The following is a 25,311-nucleotide window of genomic DNA, read 5'->3' on the forward strand; positions in this document are numbered from 1 at the left end:
ATCTCTGAGGAGGGCCATGCCCTCCTGAGCAGTAAAACACTGGGCATGATACACCCAGTGCTTCTAGAGTAGGAAGAGTGGTGTGAGGGAGCCCGAGGCTGGGTGGCTGGGTTACCAGAGCCAAGGACTCCCTTCATGGACCTTCTTCAAAGCAGGTGACATTCTCATAGGGGCCTAATAATATGTCTCAAGGCTCTTGCTGCCAATTTGTCCATCCCACTAACATTTGACTGTTTACTCTGTGTCAGGGCTCGGGAGTCAGGGCCCCTGCCTTGAAGAAGCTCACAGTCAAGCAGCACAGACAACTTAGTAGACAGATAAATTGCAAAACAGAAAAGTAAATATAGCAGAGGCAAGGAACAAACTGCTGAAGAAATCAAAAGCATAGTATACCAGCTCTTACTGGGAAATAGAGAAAGCTTTACAAAGGAGGTTCCTTTTTTTGGGTTTTGAAATTTGAATAGGAGTTTGCCTGGGCAAAGAAGAATGGGAAGGAGTAAAAAAATGAAGACAAAGGGCATTTTTGGCCAAGGGCACAGGGCTAAAGGCATGGAATTTTGAAAGATCCCTTGGCTCAGAAAAGTTCTTAAAGTTAAACAGATACTCCTATTTCAAAATCATATTTAATTTGAACTTTAGGTCTACAGGGAACAATAACAGTCCTGCAGATAATGGACATAACTGTAAAAATATGCATCTGTTTGTTTCTTGGTTCATAGTTACTTTTAAGTGTGCTGTCGCCCACTGTCTCTTTAGTTCATGAATGTGAGTATATAAGGCCTCACTCTTGGGGTTTGTTTCTTGAGCAGTGAGGGCTAACCCAGAATCTAGCTTCACTTTTCACCTCTTCTTGTTTTCCTGGCAGCCTAAGGGAGAGGATAGAGGTTGTGAGCATGGGCTTTACAGGACAAGCACCTCTCTGCCACTTCCTGACTGTGTGACCTTTGACAAGTTACTTAATTCCTTTGAGTTTCAGTTTTCTTTATATATAAAATGGAATTGATAATAGTAGTTATTTCATTCATTTGTTGTGAAGATTGGAACATTGCAAGTGTCCAGTGAAAGTTACTTGTGATAATGAGGATAATGAAAGTGACAACAGTATTGATAAGGAAGAGGAGGATACTGTATTCTAGTGAGACAGAAATGGTGTAGAAAAGGGACTACCCTATTGAACATTAAACACTAACATTTAAGAATTCTAGGGCTTCCCTGGTGGCGCAGTGGTTGAGAGTCCGCCTGCCGATGCAGGGGACACGGGTTCGTGCCCCGGTCTGGGAAGATGCCGTGGAGCGGCTGGGCCCATGAGCCATGGCCGCTGAGCCTGCATGCCTGGAGCCTGTGCTCCGCAACGGGAGAGGCCACAGCAGTGAGAGGCCCGCGTACCACAAAAAAAAAAGAATTCTATAAACTTGTATATGTATATATATGTGTATGTATATATGACTATAGGCAAAAATGTGCAGTTCATCTACAAATATATTTGGATACTTATGTACAAATTAGTGAATTCTTTGAAAAAGGTAACAATATAATTTATATACTTAAAATTTATAATCAGACATACAAATATCTATATATTCATGAATACACCTAAGTTCTGGAAGTAGGTTGGAAGATATGTGTGTGTGTCTGAAATTAGTGAATTTACATTGCCCAAAATAAAAATGATTATAGTGAGTTTCTATTTATCAAAAAAGAGAGGGGAAAAAAAACCCATGTTCTTTCAGGCAAGATATCACTCTTTTTTACAGTATATATTTTATATGAACATGTTTAACTATTAAACGTTGTCCAAAACTGAGAGAAGTGAGGATTAAATAATGTGCCACTGACTTACTCAAAAGAAGTATAAATGCTATTAACCAAAACATGTATTCATTTGTCCTAATATTTCTCTGAAAATACAGTACTGAGAGGTTACTTTCAGATGTTTGTGATTTGACAGGGTGCCAAATGTCACAGAAGCCTTATTCTATCTTTAAAAAGTGACTTTAAGGCAGGGAATCCATCACTTTAGTTACAGCTCCGTGAAGTAGTTCATAGTACTGCACAGTGATGACATCACAACCTTGAGATCCTGACTGTATGGACAGTAGATGCTCAAATATTTACAGCATCTCTGGGCTCTGAAGGTCAGTCTGGTGCTGTCAATACAAGGGCCTCCACTTGGACCCACAATAAACCCATTAGAAAAATCCCGAGTCTCAAAGTCTCTTGCTGTACTGAATATATCTAAAGACGGTACAGACACTGGCTTACTTGTGAGAGAAAAGTTTGCACATTTCTGTTTGAACCTGGACCAGCCTGGACCAGTTCTAGCTCAATCCCAGCCCCTGGGCCCTAGATCTAATCTCTCCTCTGCACTTAGACCTTTACCTGTAGGATCAAGCCTGGTTTGATAACAGAGTTCAAATGAGGTAATGCTTTGAAAAGTGAAAAATAACTTACAATATGTGAGAATACCAGTGGTAGTAACACTGGACTTGGAGTTACCTGGACTCTGGTTTATCCTAGATCACATGTAGCTGTGGAATCTTAGGCAACGATTTATCCTCTTGGCCTCAGTTTCTTCACGGATAAATGTCGGGGCTGTTTTTCGGGGGAGGTAGGGAGGTGGAATAGGAAGAAAAAGATGGACTAGGACCCTCTTGACTGTTGCGCTTGCCCTCTATTTCTGATAGGGCAGAAGGCCACATCCCAGTGGTATTGGACTCATCGTAGCACATCATCACTGTTTGTATCGCTTCTTTATTCCAAGCCAAGCAGTTGATGTCTAAAATATAGACAGATTTTTGGCTAAATGGGGTTAAGACAATATGCTGATGAAAGGAAGTGGTGTCCTTTTGCCTGGGCAGTTTTTATGGCCAAGAATTGTATGGATTGGGAATTTCTGCTTAGAATCATCTGAGGATCCTCTCATCATGTGCCCATATCTTTCCTTGATTCACTGGCTACATAGCTACAGAAATGGATTTTGCCTGCACCTGGACACCCATGGTATCCCAGGATTAACTTCCTTGCACCTAGACTCCCTCAGTATTGCTCCTCTAGGTAGGTGTAGACTGGGGCTGCTTCCCCTGGCAGTGCCTTGTTCTGAGCATAGTGTGCTCAGCTATGGAAAGCATCTGTGACCTCCTCCTCCAGAGCATGGGTGTAAATCCAGCTGGAGATGCTCTCAAAGTACCTCAGAGTCTTGAAACAGGTGGAGGACCCAGAGATTAGATTCAGGCCTTTAGACAACCACCAGCAGGGGTAGGGGGCTAAAGGGATATTCTCTGTGCCCTCCAACAGTGCTTCTCAAACTTGAGTGTCATCAGAATCACCTGGAGTGCTTAGTAACCCTCAGATTGTCTGGCCCCATCCCTGGAGGTTCGGATACGGCGGGTCTGGGGTGGGTCCAAGAATTTGCATTTCGCGCAATTTCTTTGCCACTGCTAATGGCGCTGGTCCGCATTTTGAGAGCCAGTGTTCTACAGCTTGTTTCTTCCTGTTTAACCCTCACCATCAGAAGATAAGGTGGGGCTACCTTGTGTTGGCCAGTACCTGTGACGGAGAGCACTACGGCTTTCCCACAGTGAATAAGGCCCTGGCCAGAGTGTAGTTTCTCACCGTGACCACTAACCCCATTTGTGGCAGTAGAATAGAATTTTAACTATTCACCTGTTCTTGAGGTTGCATCTTATCTCAAATTAGAAGGTCATCTAGTTCGGTGGCTTCCAAAAGCCAGTTTAAGAACCAGTGCTAGGCTGATTGTGTAACCAAACCCAAGGAACTTGTTAAAAATACAAATTCTTTGTCCCTGCCCCAGGATATTTTGATTTAGTAAGTCTGGGATAAGGCCTGGGGACCTGTGTTTTTTACAATCTCCCCTGATAATTTAGTCCACTTCAAAGGTATCTAGCCACAGGCCTTGAGTATTTCTTTCCATGGTCACACACAGTGCGTTCAGTAACACGCAGCTATTTTGAGTATCTTTGCCCCAAACTTAGACTGTGCCTTTAGTCAAGGGATTAGCAACCTTTTAAAAGAAGCATGCCCAGTAGTTCTTTATTTAGTTTTTCCCCATCAGAGGTGGCAATGCTGGTGCAATGGCCTTGGGTCAGCCCTTTAAAAAGGCTCTAATGGGCACTGAGTTATTCAAAGAAGTGCCATTCCTGGCACGTTCGGAAGTGACTACCTGCACTCGGGCCGCCCACCCAGCCCCTTTGGGACCATGAAGAGTGCAGTCGCCCCAGTGTGGGATTATCAAAGAGAGGGGAGGGCCCTTGAATAAACTCATTGATAAGTTTAGCCCTTTACTCATGCAGCAGACCATCACTGGGTGTCCACTCTGGCTCAGACATGAAGGTGTGCTCTCAGGATAAAAAGATAAACAAAACACAGTTCCTGCCCACACCATGTATCCCACACTTCTGAGTCCTAACTTCAGATGCTTAGATACATGCCATTATCTCTTTTTCCTCCTCTGACACGTGCATCTGTGCCCGTATACACACTATTTTCGGCATAGAAACTCATTTGGCACAGATGCCAAGGATTGCCAACGCAGCCCTAAAACAGGGAAACAATGTCCACTTTAAGGGTTACTTTAGTATCATCTGCACAGTTTTGTTTTAGGTTGCAGATCACACAGTTGCCTTTTAAAATTTTTCTTTTAAAAGAAAAATTGCTGTTGTTAGTCCTCTATGCTAGAGTCGGTTCACAATCCGTTGGAGGAAAAAACAAATTTATTGTGTGTTTGGAGAAGAAAATTCCTATCTTTATAGAGGTGTAAACACTAATATTAATTTAAAAATCTCTTGTCTAGTATCCGGTTATTATAAAAATAGGTGCATTTTTCTTTACAATTATTTGTCACACTGGATCCAAATTCAGATATTTTACAACGTTTATATACATTTATATAAAATGGACCGCTTTATATTAAAATGCATGTAATGCTCCTGTCTTCTCCAGTTTAAGTCAGTCATCAAAGGAGGCTCACTCCAGCTCTATTTTTTTTCTTGAGCTAAATATAGTGAATCATATAGTTTGAAGGTGTTACCAGCCCTCTCTGCTTTTAAGCAAGAGAAAATGCACTGTGGAAACCCTGTCTCTCATTTTTAAGGTCATTGATTGGGTTAAAAAGGCAAATGCCTTTTTTTGTTGAACTTCCTTCAATTAAGCCGATAACCTTTTAAAATAAGTATATTCAAGGAATCTATCAAAAAAAGCTAAATGAGATTTTTAACAAAATCCTGACAATTTCAGCTTAAACATATACACAGAAACCATATGTGCTTAGGAAGAAATATATACACACAGGCATTGTTTACAGTGTGTGTTTTTATATTTGGAAGACATTGAAGGAAGAGCCATTCCATACATACATTATCTGAAATGTACATCCAGATAGCCCACATAGATTTTTCCATCCAGAGACAAAGATATCTTTATCCGTGGTAGGTCGACAGACAGACTGACTTCAAACTTGCACTTGCAGTGTGGGTTTTTTTCCCTCATCTCCGGGTACTGCTTTTCAAAATCGCCTCAGGCTATAGAACAGCACCTCAGATCCCCAAGGCCCACTGCCTGGCTCCTAATAGCCACTCTCCATCTGTGTCACATGAACAGCTGATGAGATCGCTTCAGTGTCTGTATTTTGGAGAGCATATCCACCCAGGTTAAAATGCTAGGGTTGCCAAGGAGCAGTCAGAAGCCATTAGTGTGGGTGAGAATTTGCCTTGCAGCAGTTCTTTGGCATGGTGGAAAGTGTGTATGCATGTCCCTGCTTGAGCGTGTGTGTGTGTGTGCGTGTATGTGTGTGTGTGTGTCTGTCCTTGTGCAAGTGACCCCCTCGTGTACATGGTTGTGTAGGGAGGGTAGACAGATGAAGACTCGACTCCATCTAACCAGTGTTCAAAAGTCAAATGCCTTTGTTTCCCTGTACTCTGATTAGTTCTTTGACTACTTGGGGTCCTTTCGACTCACTTTTCCTTTTTTTTTTAATCATAACAGACGGCAAAGAAAAAGAGAACAGCAACTTCGGGGTCATGCTCTAGTGTTTGGGCAGATGGAAGGGAGCTGCTTTGCCTTGGGGCAGGGTGGTTGTAATGAAGTGGCCTGTCAGTCTGTAAATAGTGAGGGTCATCTCTTCCATGTGATGGAGGGTATCGCATTGCAGTGAAAATGGAAATGTCAATAAAATTAATCTGCCAGCTCTTTGTGTGGCTTTTCTGCTTCTCTGGCCAAAGAAGGTTGAGAGTTTTTGTGGTGCGAAAGGAAAAGAACAGGTAGAGGGAAGCCCACCAAGCAGACGGGACAGGTTAGGAGGCGAGGGGCCTGTGGCAGGATATCCCATGTGGCCCAATCCAGGAGGAGGGAGCTGGTCTGGGAATGAGCTGGTGGATCTATAGCATTTCCCTGGGAAGCTGCGGAGCGTCTAGCTCTGGCTACATTGAGCACAGAGTTTATTGTTTTAGGCTTTCTTGGACAAGGTTTTTACTTAGCATGGGATTTATGGCATTTACTGCTAATGAATGTCTATTCTTAAATTACAAAAACCCCCATCTCAGCGCAATTCCCAGATGTCCTTCCAGGACCCTGGCTTCTTAAACACCAGCAGGGAGCATAAACTCTCCACTTCTCTGTTTTCCTCTTTCGTGTGGCTCCAGGCTAATGATGTGCAAGGAAAACACAGCCATCTATAAAGCCCCAGTGCTGTCCCCGTATTCTTCATTTATTTTGCATTTGATTATGCCACAAGTCGGATCTTGTTTCTTTCCTTTTTTTAAAGTTATTAGTTCAAATATTAATGTAGGGATATGGCATATATTGCTACTCTTGATTGATGCCTTCCCAAAAACAGGAAGACGTGCTCGTATGAATTTTAAGAAAGTAGGGGTCCTGCAATGCCTTGCCGGAAGAGTTTTTCAGATACATAATTTAGATGCCCTCCAGGCAGGCTTTCAAGGCATTTTTGCCGGAGGGCAAGAAAAAATAACTATGACTGTTAAAAGTAAATGATTTTTGCTAATGCACAATTAATGCCAGAGAAAAAGCACAGAAGAGAAAGATGTTGATAGAAACTTCTGATTAAGTGAGCACCCTACCTTGATGTGCATCTTTTTTTTTTTTTTTTTTAACGATAATGATCAGTGGTGCAGAGAGCTAAAAGTTTTCATGTCACGCGGATGCTGAGTCCAGGGTCATCTGAGGAGTGTGTGAATGTGCGTGCTTAGGAGGTGACAGTTCTGGGAGGGGCTGAGCAGGCAGTGTGTTATGTGCAATGAACAGTGACACAGTTACTGTCACCTATGCAGGCAGCCTAGAATATATAGACTACAGAACATTTAACTTGATTACCCTACAGTATGTGTTCACTCTGGGCATGGGGATGCATTTTCACTGAATGGGTTTTCTGATGGCGGTTTTCCCACACTGGATTCCATAATTGACAAAGAGCTACTGCACTGTGTCAAGAGCACAATTAGAATTGAATTAATGATATGGGCGAGTGTGAGACACACAAAATTAACATTTGAAGAGGTCTGGTTTAATTTTGTCTTTTACATATTTGTGTCTCCAATTATACTTTAATGAAAGAGAATATACCCGCTTAATGGATTTCTTTCAACAAGCTTAGCTGAGCTTGTCATTAGCTGCTCGTTGTTGTTGGCACCCTTTCTGTGTTTTCTCTAATGTATTTTCATTTCTTTCTACTAGGGGATGGTTTAGACAACAGTGTAGCTTCACCTGGCACAGGTGACGATGATGATCCAGACAAGGACAAAAAACGCCAGAAGAAAAGAGGCATTTTCCCCAAAGTAGCAACAAATATCATGAGAGCATGGCTCTTCCAGCATCTCACAGTAAGTCAAGATGAAAGAGAAAAATGTTTTGTTGTTTTGCCTTCTCCTAGCAAGTTAGGTGGGCTCATACAGATTTTTTTGAAAATAGTGCCTATTTTCCCTTTCTCAAAATATGATGGTTAACAGAGCCGTGAAGGTTTCACCAACTCTCACCACCCAAAGAGTACCCTGTAGAAAGGAGGAGTTTTTGTTTCCAAAGGTCAGGAATGGACCTTATTAAAAATGGTCTAGGGCCCTAAACAGTCTATATAAGTAAATGTGTTATTTGTGCTAAAAGGTATGAGAGCAACTTCAGATAATGCAGCTGCAACCACGGGAAACAGCTGTTAAGAAGCTCATGAATCCATAAACGTTGCCGATGACACTCGTAACGAAAGCCACCTCCTCTAGCAGGCAAAAAAAAGCACTTTGCCACATGCATGTCCAAGCTCATGGTACCAGGGGCAACTCTAATTGCTGAAGCAGCTTGCAAACATGTTACATGTTTATATGACAAACGCAGAAGGGTCATAGGTGCTATAACGCCTTTGTTTATAAGGTCGAGATTAAAGATTCGTTTTTAGCGGTTCAAGTCCATTATCTTAGAAGCCGATCCTGTTCACTTGTGGGAAAAGATCAACTATGTGCAACATTTTTAAAGTAACAGTTTATCTTCCTGTTTGCAGTCGGTTTTATGCATCATTTTATATATACCATTGACTCTAAGACCCTCGTGACAAAAACATTACAATATATTTTTACGGAGGAACTAGGCGCTCATACTTTGCTGTTCGTTTGGAAATTCTGGGAAAACGGTGAAGACGTCAGAGGCTGTTTCTTGCTATGAGATTGTTTTCAGGCCATTCTATTTAGGCTAAGGCTTAAAAATAGAGTAGCACATTGAAAGCTGAAGGTCTTTGATTATCCAACTTGTGGGTTGCCATGCTGAATGACATTAGTTACAGTGTCATGGGTCCAGCACAAGGTTCCACTTTTATTTATGGCGGTAGCAGCTGATCTGGTCTTGTAGCAGAGCTACAAAGGGCAAGGGGTGGGGCGGGAGGTGGGGAGGGCAACGTGATAGATTCACATTCCTAAATCGGCCATTTTGATGTAAGGACATTAGTAGCAAACTAAGGTGTATCGATCTGGCCGGTGGTGTCAGGATTAGCTGGGAGAACCAACGAGGCTGCCTTGGCAGTGGTTATTCTTGCCTTGCAGCTATGGCCATTTCAAAGGTCAGGGCCCTGCACTGACTGGGCTCAGAGGAATTAGACAGAACATGCAGTCTCTGGGCTGATTACTTAACCAAAGACAAAATAATGAGTCCTAAGCAAATACTGACTAATTGAAAGGGCTGTAAATCCATTACATATTGGTCAGGGATAATCAGGAGTATTTAATCACTTTTATCTATTCAGGAGCACTGAAGCTGCAACAGCAAAGCCCTGAACCTTGCCATGTGGTTATTATTCTCATCATTATCAAAATTACTTCACAGCTGTTCTTTGCTACATCACCTCAGCTGGAGATTTACTAACCTGTAAAATGTTTTTAATTTGGAAGTCGAATGAGTGTGAGGGGAGGGGTTTCTCATTTTTAACTGAAGGTTTGTTTGGTTAGAGTAGCAAGTAAGAAAGGCAGGGTAGGAGCCAGTGGATGGCAGGCATGCCGCCTTCTCCCACCAGCAGCTCACCTGTCTGGCTTCCTCCCTCTGTCTTCCTTCATGCTCGGCCTTCCTTGGTTGAAAATGGAGACTTCAACGATTGCTTTCCAAGCCAACATCCCCATGTATTTTCACAGAACAGCAGGATCTTAGGGAATTTGGCTGCTTTGTTGACAAACCAGGAAACTCAGACCCAGAAAAGGAAGTGATTGGCTCAAGGTCCAGCTGCAACCAGGACCCAAGCCTTTCTTGTCCCCAGCTCTGTGCTCTTTCTACCACATTATGATGACTTTGCGAAAATCACGATCACCTTTAACAGTTGCATATCAGTCTCACAGCCTCTGCCATCAAAATGCTCAGCGTCATTTTTAAAATTTTCCTGCTCCCCCAACCTCTTTGAATAGAGAAGGCTTACTGTGCACCTCTGTCTTGAGGCCAACTCTCTCCTTCACCGCCCAGGTCTGTGCCTTGAATCTCCCACGGAGTGTCCAGAGCCCAGCTGGACCTCCTGCCTTGCCCTGTTGGTGTCTTATCTCCCACCTCCCTGTCCTGGATTCAACCCACTGTGCGCCGTGGCCACGGGCGAGGAATTGTGTGTGGCCAGTGATTCCTGGGTGCTTCTTTGCGGCTGTACCATACACTAGGTACTGTGTACTATGTACCTTCTCCCCACCCCGAGGTTGCTTTCATCTAGATAAATGTGCATGAGGCTTTGTGCAGAATTCTCTGTCCAACTGAAAATTTTAATTAATGCCTGTCCTTGGAGTGGGGAGAGAAGGCTCAAATAGCCTGAGCTGGGGAGTCGGGAAACCAGCATTTCGAGTTCAATTTCCCTGTGTCCTGCCCGAACCTCAGTTAAGTCAAGTTCTCTGGACCTTCCATTCCCCCATTTTTCAAACAGATCTGCATGTTGCAGTCTCCTTTCCCACACTCATGTGTGTTGGTTACACTCAGAGAACAGTCAGAGCACCCCTGTGCCCCAAACTCCTGGTCATCCTCTCCTCTCAGTCCCCCCCTTCCTTTTCCTTTTCCATTAAGTGCTTTCTTTTTCTCCTCCCCATGACCTTCTTTCACATCATGCCCCTTTCATTACTTTCTCCGCTGGCTTTGTCTCTCAGTCCGTCTCTCTGCTCCCCTCCCCAGCCTTTTCTGCACCTCCCTTGTATGTAAGGAAATTCTCCTGGGCTTTTTCTTTGAAAACGTCCTCCCTCTTCATCCCCACGTCACCCCAACTGCAGAGAAGAGGTTCAGTAACTTTGATAAAGGTGGTTCTGTAAAACTTTTACTTCCCAATCTTTAATGAGCTGAAAGATTTATTCGGCTATAATTCTGAGCGCAGAAACCAAGAATAGAGACCCCTAACTAACGACATGTTAATTTAGACCCCTTTTCTTACATGCACTAACAGGCGTGAGGAAGTTCTTGGAAATAGAGATGCCCCACTATATTTTTCTGTCATTTAATTAATTTCAACTTTCAAAGTGAAATGTTGTCTCTAGCTCACTGGAAATAGATGTAGCCTAAATTATTATTTCATGTAAATTTCTTTACAAGTGCATGATTCAATGTGCATTCCTTCATTATTAGTCTCTTTAACACTATTTCAAACTGGTTTGTTCCCTTTTGTGCAGTATGACCTGTTCTTGTATTACAATAATCCCTGATGTACCCTTTTTTCTTTCTTTTTTTAAAAAGAGGCTAATTGAATTATCTCATTATTTTAATTTGTTAAGCAAATGTATTTTGCATCTCAGGATGTGTTCTTAAAGAAGGGGGCTGCTGAGGCTTTGCCCCCTGAATGGGCCATTGGCCCATTTTGACATTCATGCATTCATTAACTAGCAGAACATAAAAGAACTCTGGTTGTATTTTTTTTTTTCCAAACACCCAACCAGCATGGAGCAACTTTTCCCAATAAGCCACAGGGGTCTCTCTACATATGTTCTCAACTGCAAGCTATTGTCACCTATTCTGAATACCTCAAAAGGCCCAGGGAGAAAAGAACCCCACCTCAACAAAGGCCAACTGTAGCAATTGTTAAGTCTTAGTCTCAATATGACAAAAATCATTAACCTTCAGTTTTCTTGGAAGAACAAGTTCCACTACAACTGTAACAGTTAAAACAATCTCTCAAATTCCTGTGCACCACCAGCTTTAGGGGAAAAGGTAATAAACTCATAGCTAATCGATAATATTGAGGAAAATATTTAAACTAAATCCAAAGTGGCCTCAAAAAACCAAACTCTTTGATGAATTGAGGAATTTCCATAGTCTGAGTTAAGCACTTTGAACGTGCTTAGTCTGAAGCTAAATAATTAGTTTGTAGTTTCTAACTACCGACTTCGAAAATGTCCTTTAAACATCACAATAATTTTAAGGAAATGAATTCATATAAATATTTAAAGGCTCACAATAATTTTAAGGAAATAAATCCATGCAAATATTTTTTAGAAATTCAACTAGCAGACGCATCGTGTGTTACTGTCACCCCCCTCTTCTACTGGTGGACGGCTCTGCCTGGCTTCTCAGACTAAGAAATCCAGTGAAGATCGAAGAAAGAATCTGTTGGAATGTATGTGCTTTTGCTGGAAAGTACCCAATGGCAAAAAAAAAACATAGGGAAATCCTAGGGAAGTATATTCTTTTCCCTAACACATGGAGATTATGATATCATAAAAGTAAGCCTGCCATTACAACTGTTTTTATTTAACTTCAAAGATAGTTAAAGAAAGAAACAGCAAGAAATAATACCCGGGCTGACGGTTTATTCTTAACCATGAAAAACTCCTCCACGCCAAGAAGCCCTTAGTGAGCTCAATTAGGCTCTCAGGCACCTTCTTTTCTCAGGCACTTCTCTTGCCACCTTCAAGAGCTCCCCTAGTTGTGCTGCAAAGAATATATTTGATCATGGAATGAAAACAGGAAGTGCTCACACACAAAGACACCACTTGCTCATACCCGTTTCTGACTAAAGATTTTCTTATTTGAAAACATAGGGATAAAGCTCACCCTTAGTGGATGTGGGACTTCTTTCAAAGCTATGTGTACAGAATCAGAAGCAAATTTATTTTAAAGTGATATAATATCATGCAGCCTGCTGGATGCAGGTTCTAAAAACTCTGCCCTTTGTTCATGGCAAAATGCTTCACCCCTCTCCATATCTCTGGTGGTAAAGGGAGTGGAATGAAGCGTGCCCCTCAGGTGTTCACCAGTTTTACTCCTTGCCTATTAGAGTTTGTTCATGGGATTTTGTAAAGGTCTCTTTCGAGTAATGAAAATGTATTTTAAAGTATATTGTCCTACAGAGACAATGCACCCGAGTTATGAGTAAGTACAGCTCCATGTTACGTAGAGAAACTTGTTTCTTCTCCAGTGAATTCAAGACCATATGACAGTCAACCTAGTCATCTCAAATTTTTTATTGTATATGTGTATACACACACACACAAACACACAGAAGAGAGAATGAGAGAAAGAAAGAGAGAGAGAGGGGCGAGACTAGACCATTTTGCCTTTTAACTGGTTCTGTTCATCTTGTGTAGATCCAGACAGTTTCTTTTCTCAATGAGGCAACACAATGTCAAGGTTAAGAGCACAGGGCCTGGAATCTGCAACACAGCTTTTTTTTTTTTTTTTCTGTCCGGGGGCCTCTCACTGCTGTGGCCCCTTCCGTTGCGGAGCACAGGCTCTGGACGTGCAGACTCAGTGGCCATGGCTCACGGGCCCAGCCGCTCCGCGGCACGTGGGATCTTCCCGGACCGGGGCACAAACCCGCGTCCCCTGCATCGGCAGGCGGACTCCCAACCACTGTGCCACCAGGGAAGCCCCACAGTAGCTTCTTGATCTTGAGCATTGAGGTCTCTTGACCTCAATATTCCATATCTGTAGAATGGGGATAATTTTAGAACCAACGTTGCAAGCATTAAATGAGACAACGTAAAGCATTCAGCTCCATGCCTGGCTCTTGTAATAAGTACATACTATAAAGTAACTATAATTTTGTCTTTTAATCTAGTTGAATAGCTACCAGGAGACTTTGACCAGTTGCACTGGGCAACCAAAATTACCACATACTTTCCTGGGACTGTGTGAGATGGAGAGACTAGCTTTGCCAGACAAGTCCCAAAGGCCCCTCGGCAGGAGAGAACATAGTCTAACCTCCACCTTCTAGAGCCATTGTAAACATTGGATGGCTGCCCAGTGGCGTTAGGTGATCGCATCAGAGAGTCCTGGTGCCCATGGAAAGCAAGAGCATCCTGTGAGCCTTCTGGGATGGGGGTGGGAGGTAGGAAAGAAACTGGCTGTGAAATGGTTAAGAACGCCTCAGCTGGGGCCTCCTTTTGGTAGAGAACCTCCCCTTCCCCGTAAGGATTCCAGTATGAATAGCATTTAGAGTCTCCCGCTTCCTCAGAGCACCAGAGTCTAGGCTCTCTGAGAGACGGCACAGTGTGGGTTTTTCAAAAGGGTCACTGGATGTGAAATTAGGCTTGGGTTTTAGCTCTGTGGTCGTGGGTGAGCCCTTCAACCTCTGAACCTATCTCCAGACCTACAAAATGAAAAGAGTAAGTATGTGCTCTGCTTGGCTGGTTGGGTTGCTGCGAGGCCCAGATGAGGTGGTCCGTTTGTAAACTGTAATGTGCTGCGCCAAGTCGAGTACTTTGCTTTGGTTGTGTGCTTGGGACTCCAGCAGCTTGAGGCCTCTGGCACCTCATGAAATCACCACGAGTGAGAGACGCAGTACAGCCTGCCTCGTTCTCCTCTACCCCAGTCTCTCCACTTGTCCATTTCCACAAGGGTAGCCATGGAGACACTGTGATAATTTCCATCATTAGACGTCTTTTTAAGGGCCTCGAATGGTAAATTGAATGAGTATTTCAAGGACATTAGTTATTTCTACTTGGAAATGAGTGCCCTCATGATTCTGAGATCTGTCTACTTGAATACTACTTGCTATGGACCAGATTAATCCCAAATATAAAATGTTGGCCTTACTTACACAGTGAAAGATGGCCTTTCTCATATTCAGGGATACAGATGTGCACGGAATACGAGTGGGGCTCATGGGCTGAGACATGCTTGTGTGGAAATGGCTGTGCAGAACACACAGCTGAAAAACACCAGCAGGAAGAGCCTCCCGCAAACATGCGGCAAAGTGAGGCCGCCCATAGCCTTAGCCTTCGCATTGTTTTCCTGCTTGCCAGGAGAAAACATCTGTGAATTATTTGAATGGAACCTTATACTAGAGATCGGCTGAATTGGTGTCATCTCTGTTTAATTTTAGGAAATGATGTCACAATGCATTATATAACAATGCTGGGTGATTTATTTTCCCGTGGACATGCTGTCCTAAGCATTCCTCTTCTCTTGCAATGTTTCCAATTAACTGTAAGCTCGAGTGTTCTTCCTATTTCATAATGATTTTGAGGAGTGGGGGCTGGAGATTGGGGTGGGAAGAGTGGTAATTTCAGAGGTTGCCGAGGTTCAGAGCTAATGGCACATCCGTCATCCGTTCTTATTGGGACAGGAGGGTACTGAACGTCGGGGCTGTGATCATCACTGGCAACCTACAACAGTGTTGGTTTTCAAGAATGTCTAAAAAAGAAAACCTGAACGTTCTGATCCTAGCTGTCCAACGAGCCACTAGATAATTTTAATAGCGACCTGCATACTGTAGCTTCTGCCTTTATCAAAGTTTCCATGCACTCCCTTCTTCAGTAAAGAATAGAGGACATAAGTCAATTCTGTGTGCCATCTGTCATCGTTTTTACAATTTCTCAAATTAAAGAGACAGGCCAAAAATTTAATGTTATGTTGAATCCTAGAAACTCCTCTAGAAGAAATGAAATTGCAACTAAATTTACTTTGTCTCTCTTGAGGGAAGAAAAAAATGCATGCTGCTGTGTCATAACCTTTTACTCGCAGTCCCAATTTGCTATTTAGAATTGGATTATGAGGGGTTCCGCATGTGAAAGCCTGCTGTGTTTTGGACTCAGCAGCCTTTGTCCACATTCTGAATGACTTTGAGGTAAAGTCCCCAGTACAGTGACAGCAGCAGTGGCCTTTTGTGGAGGTGACGAGATGTACGGTCTCCTCAACGCAAACACATCTGGTCAGGACATTTTCAAAAGTATATCAGACAATCCCATTGATCTCATCTGAGATAGACTTAGAAGATTAAGTCCCAGATGATGAGCTACGAGCTGACGGACACATTTTAAAAAATAAGTAACTGATGGAGAAGATTGAAGAATGAAATGCGTATTAAATTACCATCAGAAAGAAACTAAAATAATTATTAGCTCAAAGTTTAGCACCCAATTTCATAAAATATCACTCTAATTGTTTAAAAATACGGTAAGGAATTCAAGGAGATGGAGAATTGAGGACCCTTGAATAAAAGAAAATAGAAAGCGTGCGCATATCTGAATATTCAGCTATTTAAAAACTCCAAGAATAGAGTGCCATTAAATGCTGTTTAGTGAAACCCGTGAATATTCATTCAGATCATAGAGAAAATTTCCATTTCTTCATTCCGCATGACTAGAGTTTCCAAGTATATTCTGTGGAGAGGTGGAGTTGTGGGGAATTAAAGTCCAGTTTGACTAGGTTATGAGAACACTAGCTGTCCCTCAGCTTTGCTGCAGGCTAGGGTCATAAAGTGACCCTTAACGTTCAGGATTCATTTTGATTTTAGAGACTGTTACTGCACAGATTTCAGAGGACTACTGGAAATGCCCTGTCTTCTCTGTGCTGTAGTCTGTTTTTGCAATTTGAAACAGATTATGACGTGCAAAGATGATATCCAGCCCCACTGCTCCCATTAAGAAATAGTGACTTGGGTAGGAAGCTGTAGGTTGGGTGAATGGAATTTACCATGTTACATTGACGTGCTGCGTACCACGTTCTCAGTTGATTGGCAGCAGCTGTTTACAGTATGCAGCGTAATCACTGGCACCCTTTAAAGGTATATTATCCTCTTAACACATAATAGTAATGCCATTTTCATGCTTTTACATTTGCTATTCATATTTTGAACTGCCAAGTCCCAAATCTGCCAGAACTAATTTAAGTTGTTTTTATCTAATAGTGGATAAGTTGTCAAATCACAATATAATGGCAGATAATTTTTTCTTAAACTATAGTTTTCCTTCTTGGTTATAATAGATAATATGAATATTTGTTAACTCTGACTTGATTGTCCACAGAAAAATTACAACTCAAGAGACTGTTATTGTGGAACGCTGTGATGACAAGAAGTGAAGAGAATATTATCTGGTTATTCTGAGCATTATAGGAAATTAACATGAGTCCTCTAATCAGCCCTCTTCCAACCACCCTGACCCTCAATTTACTGATACTTGATTCGCCTAACATAGCCAGATAATGGAGATCTACCCTTGTTAATCCCAGCACCAAATCTTGTTGCTGCTTTTAATTTTAATACTTCAGTTATCTGATTATAACTATCTAGACATACTTACTTCTTGCATCATTGCCCTACACTCACAAGTATTCCAGAATCAATTTTGACTTGGAAATATCTGGTGATTCCATTACTAATAGTTTAGAAAAGGGTAATCCCGTAACTCTGGTCATCCTACAGTTGTAAAACGGCTTACTTCTTGCCCTGGGACACCTGGTGTGACCCTGTCATAAGCCAACAATGAACAACCCAAGTGTACTGGGGGTGGTGCTACACTAGTGTTTCAAAAAGAAAAAGGCTTTTATCAAACAGAATATGTGAATACTGGATTATTCCCTGTAAATTTGGTGACATGTGAAAAGTTACGGGTTCTATTTCAGTGTTTCAGGATACCTGCAGGCAGCTCATGAGTTGTTACACTTGTTTTAAACCCTCCCTCTCAGTGAATTAAAAAAAAAAAAAAGTGGTAAGAAAAGAATGCATGGGCCACATGAGATCATTATTAGTCAGTTATAAGCTCAGTTTAGTTTTTGCGTTAGTTTCTAGGAAACCATAAATTTAGACCCATGTGGCAAAATCCCCCCGATTACTTGATGGTACTTTGATGAAGACCCCTCTTATCGCTTAATCCTCATGCTTTTATGTTTGCTGGTGAACCACTTAAGTGATAATCAAATATGACCATGTGGAAAGGCATCAGTTTTCAATATGACCTTTGTTACCAGCCTGGGAATCCTTTCAAAACAGTTTGTACTTTTTTTTTTTTTTCCCCCAGAGCAAGTTTAAAGGAAAGTGTGATTTAGTTCTTTTTGGTTTGTACATGCTTATACTCTCTTATCAGTGTCTATCGCAAATACCCCCCTGCTTATTTGAAATATATATAATCAATTAAACAGAAAAGGGCTGCTTAAATTCTCTTGAATCTATGGTTCGGCATGATTGGAGCAGACAATGGAAACGTCTGGAATTCATCACCGAACCAGTGCTTTTCTTACCTTTAGATATCGAGGACAATCTGTTAATTCTTTGTGCTCTACAAAAACAAACAAACATTTGAGGGCAGGGAGAAAGAAATTCCTCCTGTTTATACGACTGTATAAATATACCAGAGGTAGCAGCATTCAGAGCAATTCAGTCAGCCTTTTGCTCTCTGAGTTATCTTGGGCAAGTCAGTTAAGTTTCTGAGTGCTGGTTTTCTCATCTTGTTGTTTTGAGGGTTAGCTGAGATTAGAAATAGCCCTTGGAAAAAAGCAGAAGGCTCTGCAAGTATAAAATGTTCTTCATGAATGTTTTCGTATAATCCACTGAAATAATTAATTTGCTCTGTCTTAGCTCCATGAAACCTGAACTTGGATATGGGTGAAACACTCTTCAAAGAAAAATATTGTACTCACTTCTTTAGACCTAAGTCTGTTTTGGAATGAGGATCAAATCCTACTGTTAGCGTGATACATACAAGGAAAAGGGAAAGAGATCTTGTGCACCATTCATACTCTGGCGCAGTGTTAGTGGCATCGCGAGTCAAAGTACCTTTTGAAATTGCATAAACTCAAACTTAAGAGAAAGAACAAGATGATAGCAAACTAACCTCACTATAAGCTTATTCGTACTCGGGTTATTATAACTTTGGGACCAGCTCCTTGGAGGTTTGGACATCTTTGTTCTTTATTCATAAACTTTTCATCCTGAGAACTAATGGGTTCACCAGCTTGCCACTTTTCATCCTGGCAAGAATGAGCAGTTTTACATCTCTAAAATGGCAATCTCATAGGCCCACTCTAAAGAAGGTGCAATCCTGTGAGAGACACAGAATTATCTCATTGCAGCCAGAGACTAGTGGGAATATTATTTTTTTTTTTTGAAGATAGTTTCAATCTGGGTGCTAAAATCAGGCTACATTTGATTCTACATTCAGAGATCTGTGGATGCTACAGCTTTTAAGACAGAATCCTCTGGCTGAAGCATAGAATACATATGGGAGAATAGGGGGGGAAAGTTCGGAAAGGTATACTGAGGCCTTAGGTTCAGACACATAAGCCAGATACCTGGGTAGAAAACTCTGTGGATGTTAGAAATGATGAGACTGCAGTTTCAGAGTGTGGGCTGATCTTTGTAGAAGCAGTGCTTGAAGCCATGATATTGTATAAAGGTAAGGAAGGAAGAGAGTGCAGAGAGAGGGGATTTGAGGATAGAATCTTTTTAAAAACTACATTTAAAGGGAGGAAGAGAGAAGGTAATGAACAGAGATAAAGAAAGATTGGTAGGAGCATAATCAGATCACATGAAGAGAGACGAGTTTCAAAGTAGAGGAAGTAGATTCTGTAGAAAGATCAAGGACAATGATATTAGCTAAAAATAAGCCTTTGGATTTGGCACTTGGGAGTCGTGGTCTATCTCTGAATTCCACGGGACCGAGGAGTGAGCAGGCAAAGTTGGAAGGGAACAAAGGAAGAACAGGGGACTGTGCGTAGGGGTGGCAGCATTTATCAGCAGAGGCAGATCAGGTGAATCAGGTGTTGCATCAGCAGTGGGAAGGGATCCTGGGGAGAGAAACTGAGGTGTAGGTGTTGGGAGAGGCAGTGGGGGGTGTGTGTGAAGGGAATGACAGTGGATAATCCAAGGTTCAAAAGGAAGCCAATGAAGGTGGGGTCAAAACACAGGTAGAAAGGTGGGTAAGAGGCAGACACATTTTGTAAAGGGTAGGAGGAAAGCTGAGGGACTTGAGAAAAGAGCTTCTCTAACTGGATGAGCAGGAACTGTGGAAAGTGTGATCCAGAGCTCCAGAGGGAATTAGGAAGACAAAGCAGGGTGGCCTCCAGCAAATAGGGCCAGGCTGGAATGGACCTGCTCCACCTCATTGCAGCCTTTCCCAGGCAGAGCTCAGGAACCCAGGAATAAGAGGGCAAAAGGAGACAACAGGAAAAATCTAAGCCTGGGAGTGACAGCATGAGTGAGAGAGAGGGTTTTACTTAGAGAATTCTTTAAATGGCTGACTAATAAGTCAAAATTCCCACGAGATATTCTTTCCTTGGATTGTGACTGAAAAAGGATTCTGTGGTTCATCTGAATAATGAAACAATTAGGAAACGTCAGGATATTTTTGGAAAAGAAAAATGAGGACGGTCTTGCACTGGGTGTTATTAAAATAGATTATAAAGCTACAAGGTGTGGCGCTGGCTAACACAATAGGCAGAATGATCATTTGAACAAAATAAGAATACACAATTTAATCCAAATATATGGAGATATTTATTAATTTTAAGGGCATCGCTTCAAATCAATTGAGAAAAAAAGAGTAATTCAAAAAATGGTTTTTGGTTAGTGGTTTAACTATTTTTGAAAAAAAATCAAAATAAGTTCTGCATTTAAGGGTTTTTTGAAGTAGATTTAACTATTTCTCTTTCCTTTATTTAGTGAAATCCTTTCAGAGCTCAAAAGCAAAGAAATTATAAAGAAAAATGGTGACTGATTTAATAAAACAAGAATAAAAATTAATAGCTTTTGAATGTCAAGAAAACACCACAAAATAAAGGCAAACATTAAACTGGCAAAAATATGTACACCATATAACAGGCAAAGGGTTAGTGTCCTTAATAGATATGGTGTACAAATCAGTATGGAAAAAAGTACAGTAGATAAAAAGGCACAGGTGAATAGGTCCATTCACAAAAGAAGAAATACAGATGGCCAATAGGCATTTGAAAAAATCTTCAAGGTAATTAGTAACCAAATTAATTTTTAAATCAACAAGAAATTTTTTTTATAAAATTAAGAAAAACTAAAAAAAATTAGTGTTCAGCACTGTTCAGAGTGGAAGGAGATATCTGGCTTAATAGTGACTATAAATATTGGCTTATTCTTTCTGGAATTTAAACTGGTAATATGTATTACTATTATAACTGTGTTCTTATCCTTTAATCCAGTAATTTAGTTTCTAGAAGTTTAAGATAAAGGAGTAATAAGAAATATATATAAAAATTAAGCAAAATTGTGTATAAAGATATTATTTATGATAATAAAACATTGACTATTCCCTAATATTCCATTATGGAATATTGTGGAATATTATATAATCATTAAAAATTATGTTCTCAAAAATACTTTGAGATATGGAAAAATCTCTCAGTATCTTACCAGGTGAAGTAAAACAGATAAGGCAGTATGCATAATATGACTACAGTTTTGGAAAAGAAAATATTTGAGGATATATGCATAGAAGAACAAATGAAAATGTTAACAGTGATTATCTTTGAGTACTGAGATCTGGGTGACTTTTTTAACTTTCTTCTTTATACTTATCCATATGTTCTAAATTGTCTATAAAATGTGCATTGTATTTATACTACAAGACAATAAATTTTATTTTAATAAAGAGCCATGCTGAGTAGAGGGCTAATAAAGTGTGGTAGTACACTGGGAACACAGGAAGCCCACTGAGAGGCTGCAAGTCCAAATGAAGATTAAGAGGGAGAACAGAGAAGCAGGGAAGGAACATTTTAAGGTCTGCGATCTTGGAAATGCAGTATCTCTGCTTGACAAAATCCAGGGCTGGGGAAGTGGAGATGGATGACATTGGAATGAAGAGAGGCAAAATATTAGAAAGGTCTTTGTCATGTATACTGAAGCCTTCAAAAGTAGAGGCAAGTGGTAGGGGGAAGAGGAACATTCTAGTGTGTACAGAAGCCCCTGGGGAAGGTGAAAATGGCTTAGAGGTCAGCATTCTCCACAGCAGGGGAGAGGAATGGCAGCAAATGCTGTGAACTTCATGAGAAAAGTGAGTGGAAAGTCTTAGGTCAGGCACTGAGAGCTGGGAATGAGAGAGAAATGGGGAAAGTCAACAGTCTGGCCTCTCTTCCCTGATTCCAGAGGGACTGGTAAGGAGGAAAAATGGGTTACTTCAGTGGGAGAGAGTCTTAGCCAGTTCAGGCTGCCATAAAAAATACCACAGACTGGGGGGCTTAAACGACAGAAATTTATGTTCTCACAGTTCTGGAGCCTTGAAGCCCAAGATCAAGATGCTGGCAGCATGAGTATCTGGTGAGAGCTGTCTCCTTGGGTTGCAAATGGCTGCCTTCTCACGGTGTCCTCACATGGCCTTTCCATAGTGTGTGGTGGGGGGGAGGGGAGAGAGAGAGAGAGGGCTCTTCCTCTTCTTATAAGGCCACCAATCCTACGAGATTAGGACCCCACCCTTCTGACCTCATTTAACCTAAATTACCTCCTCAAATCCCAGTCTTCAAATCCAGTCACAGTCGGGGTTAGGGCTTCAGCATATGAATGTTGCAGGAACACAGTTCAGTCCATGGCAGAGAGTTTTTAGGGAAACAATATTTCAGGACAAACTCAAGTTTCAGAAAGTCAAGGATATGGAAGTTATGTTTGTGGAAAAGATCAAAGTTATTTTTACTCCATGACACAGCAGGTGAGGGCGAGGGCAAAGGAGCCAGTTAACTTAGGATGTGGCGAGACAAAACAAAGGACCAGATGGCCAAGGGTCATGCCTTGAGGATAGCAGGCCTTGGCTTGGAAGGCTCTCTAGGTTACGGTGGAAGATTGAAGTAGAGAAACCCAAACAACGATTCCCGAAATGTTTCCCTGAAGCACCTGGACGGAGGAGGGAAAGAAGAGCAAGGAAGGTGTGGGGACGGCTGCTCAGTCGGCTAAAGGAAACCACAGACTGGGTTCCTATTTTGATCAGGCTCAAGGTTTGTTTGATCTAGCGGTTTTTCCTTAGAGTTCAGTTTTACATATGCTCCGGCGCCCCAACCAGCTTGTGTATCTTCAGGATGTTTTTCCCCCTCTTTCTTTCCCTTCCTCACGGTGTTTAGATCAGGGAGGGGAGGGACTGGGGGAACTGAGGTCGGCGGGCAGGCTCCCTCCCTGGTTGGTCAGGCTGTGCTCCTGACCCTTCCTCGGGACCTGTGATTAATACACGCTTTGTAGCAGAGACTTGGCAAACCCCATGCTCCCCAGGACTCGATTCATAATTCACAGCAAGCAGGAGGAGTGGGGTCTTTGTGGTGGCTTGTTTGCTCTCTGCAGCACAAAAAGCAATGCGTTCTGACCTTCACTGTTATCTAATCAGGAAGTAGCCCGTCCTGGCGTGTGGTTGGGTCCTCCTAGGGCTCTCTACAACTGTAAATTATGTTCCAGCTCCCCGGATCTGGGGCACGCCACACTTTACATTACTATTGTGTATCTTAAAATAAACAGCATCGCAAGCTGTTTATTTTGGTGTTACTATGTATGCAATTTTAAAACAGTGGTTACTTAAACAAATGTCTGTGTTCCCACAGCACTTGAAAGCCAGTGTTTGCTCCTGTGGTTTTGGGTTTTGTCACTTCTGTTTGGAATATATCTGAAATCCATGTTGCGAGCAATTGGAATGAACCTGGCAGCACCTAAGACAGGACCTGTTGCTGGGCCCTGACCTTCACTGTGTGCAGCTGTCTTCCCCGGCCCGCCCCCCTGCCCTCTGCAGTGCCATATGCACGTGCACAAACCTGAGATTTTATTTTCTCTATGGGGCGCTCAGTTTATCCCCATGAGGCATCTAGAGGGTCCTTTAAGTTCCTTGATGCTGTGCAGTTTAACTGAATAAGTGGTATTTGTGATGATTCTATAACAAAATACTGCTTCCAAATACTCATGTAGAATCGTCGTTTGTGTGCTGTAAATGGAGTGCTTATTCCATTGACACAGCTGGGGCAAGATGAATGAGAAGAGGGGCAGTGGAAAAAATAGATGTAAAGTTTTGATAGTGACTTGCCCGGTGCCCTTGAGTCCTTCTGCCTCCACTGCCTGCAAGCAGGGGTGAAGTAGGGAGAGCCAGTGTCAGCACAGACAAGTCTTGTGGGCAGGACTTCAGTTTGATTCACAAGAGGCCACTTACTAGCACTGTTTCTTTGGGCAACGTTTTCAACATCTCCAATTCCTTCATCTGTAAAATGGGTAGGATTGTCTGGGTGGGAGGGGGGCTGGATTAAATAGACTATGTGAAATAGCCTATCGCAGTGCCTTGACCTGAGTACCGGTACTCAAGAGTGAATCTTTCCCTTCTTCCTCCACCCTTCACACCAGGACATGAGTTATAGCTGGGGGTGGTCTGGGTATGGTCCCCTCAGCTTGAAGCTGCAGTTTATGTCAAGTGGGACCCTCAGCATCTGATCTGGCCTGCTGGGTGATGCTTGGGGTGGTCATTACCCTGAATCTGCTTAACCATGGCAGATGGGGCCACAGCACTCCAGACTTCCTTCTCCATTCCCTGGCCCAGTTTTAAGGAAAGAAGCATAGATTTGAAGTTCTGTATTATATATGTCTCACTTCCTGACATTGGTGGAGATATCTAAAAGCAAATTGTAATCATCTTTCCATCTTGATGGCATACATTTCTTCTGTTGTACTGGTACATGATAAGGGAACTTTGGGAATAGATTTACTGGTTAATGAATGGATGGATGAAAAGCCTGTGGATTCTTGGGTATTTCAAGAAGTCTAAATTCTAGTTGTATAATGTATTGCCTTTTATACTCAGACTAGAAATTGGTCTACACAAGTATAATGTTATTCTCACAATTCAGTTGAGGTAATGAAATAAGAACTTGCATACATGGTTATTATTTATGTTTTCTGCAAAAGTCAACAGTACTTTGAAAAATTTAGATTATAAGCCTATTATATTTAAATCGCATAAGATAATAAGGCTAAAACACTAATTAGATGATGTGAGTCTTTATTGGCTAGATAGGCACATTTTTCTCTCTTCTAAAGCATATATACAAGGCACTAAGCTGTGAAGAAGTGAAAAAACTATCCCTTGACTCATTTAGATACAGGTTAGATCCAATAAATGGTTTTTGTTGCTCTCTATGAGTCCATGAAGGTTACCATGCAAGATATTTTGCGTGTGTAGATTTTTTATTCCAAATATAAAGAAAATACTCAGTGATCATAGAGAGATTGAAAGCTTGGGTAAGGGTTCAGTGTCTCATTAGCTTAGTTGCCTTGGGCAAGTTATTTAACCTTTAAACAGCCTCAGTTTCTTCCTTTGTCAAATGGGGATAATAATAATTCCTCCTCCCAGGGTTGTCAGGATACAGAAAGAAGATAATGCATGGGCAAAGCATTTACCACATGGTCTGTATTAAATACCGGGGAAGGTCAGTTCTTATTATGTTGACCCTTTAAGGGGTAACATTTTTTTTTAACTTTCAAAATTATTTTGAAGGTGAAATAATTTCAGAATTCTTGGTGTCGTTGATTCATCTCTGTCTTCAACACTGTACAATCCCATTTCCCCAGAAAGAACTAACCACAAACACATAAGAGGGGTGTGGGATAGAAATAAATGGGGAATAATGTTGGACTATAACTAGGTAATCTCCGTTTTC

At 41.7% G+C, this 25,311-nt stretch overlaps 1 protein-coding gene across 6 annotated transcripts in view; it reads left to right on the plus strand.

Annotated features, from left to right (window-relative positions):
* The window catches only part of MEIS2 (Meis homeobox 2), a 200,235-nt gene that overhangs the window by 53,358 nt on the left and 121,566 nt on the right, over positions 1-25,311 (plus strand). For all 6 annotated transcript variants that reach the window (XM_060293581.2, XM_060293583.2, XM_060293582.2 and 3 more), the window contains one exon: positions 7,708-7,853. In XM_060293581.2, coding sequence (XP_060149564.1) covers positions 7,708-7,853 — 146 coding nt within the window. The remainder of the gene's footprint in view (positions 1-7,707; positions 7,854-25,311) is intronic.

The sequence above is a fragment of the Globicephala melas genome, chromosome 2, assembly GCF_963455315.2.
Source record: "Globicephala melas chromosome 2, mGloMel1.2, whole genome shotgun sequence".
NCBI lineage: Eukaryota > Metazoa > Chordata > Mammalia > Artiodactyla > Delphinidae > Globicephala > Globicephala melas.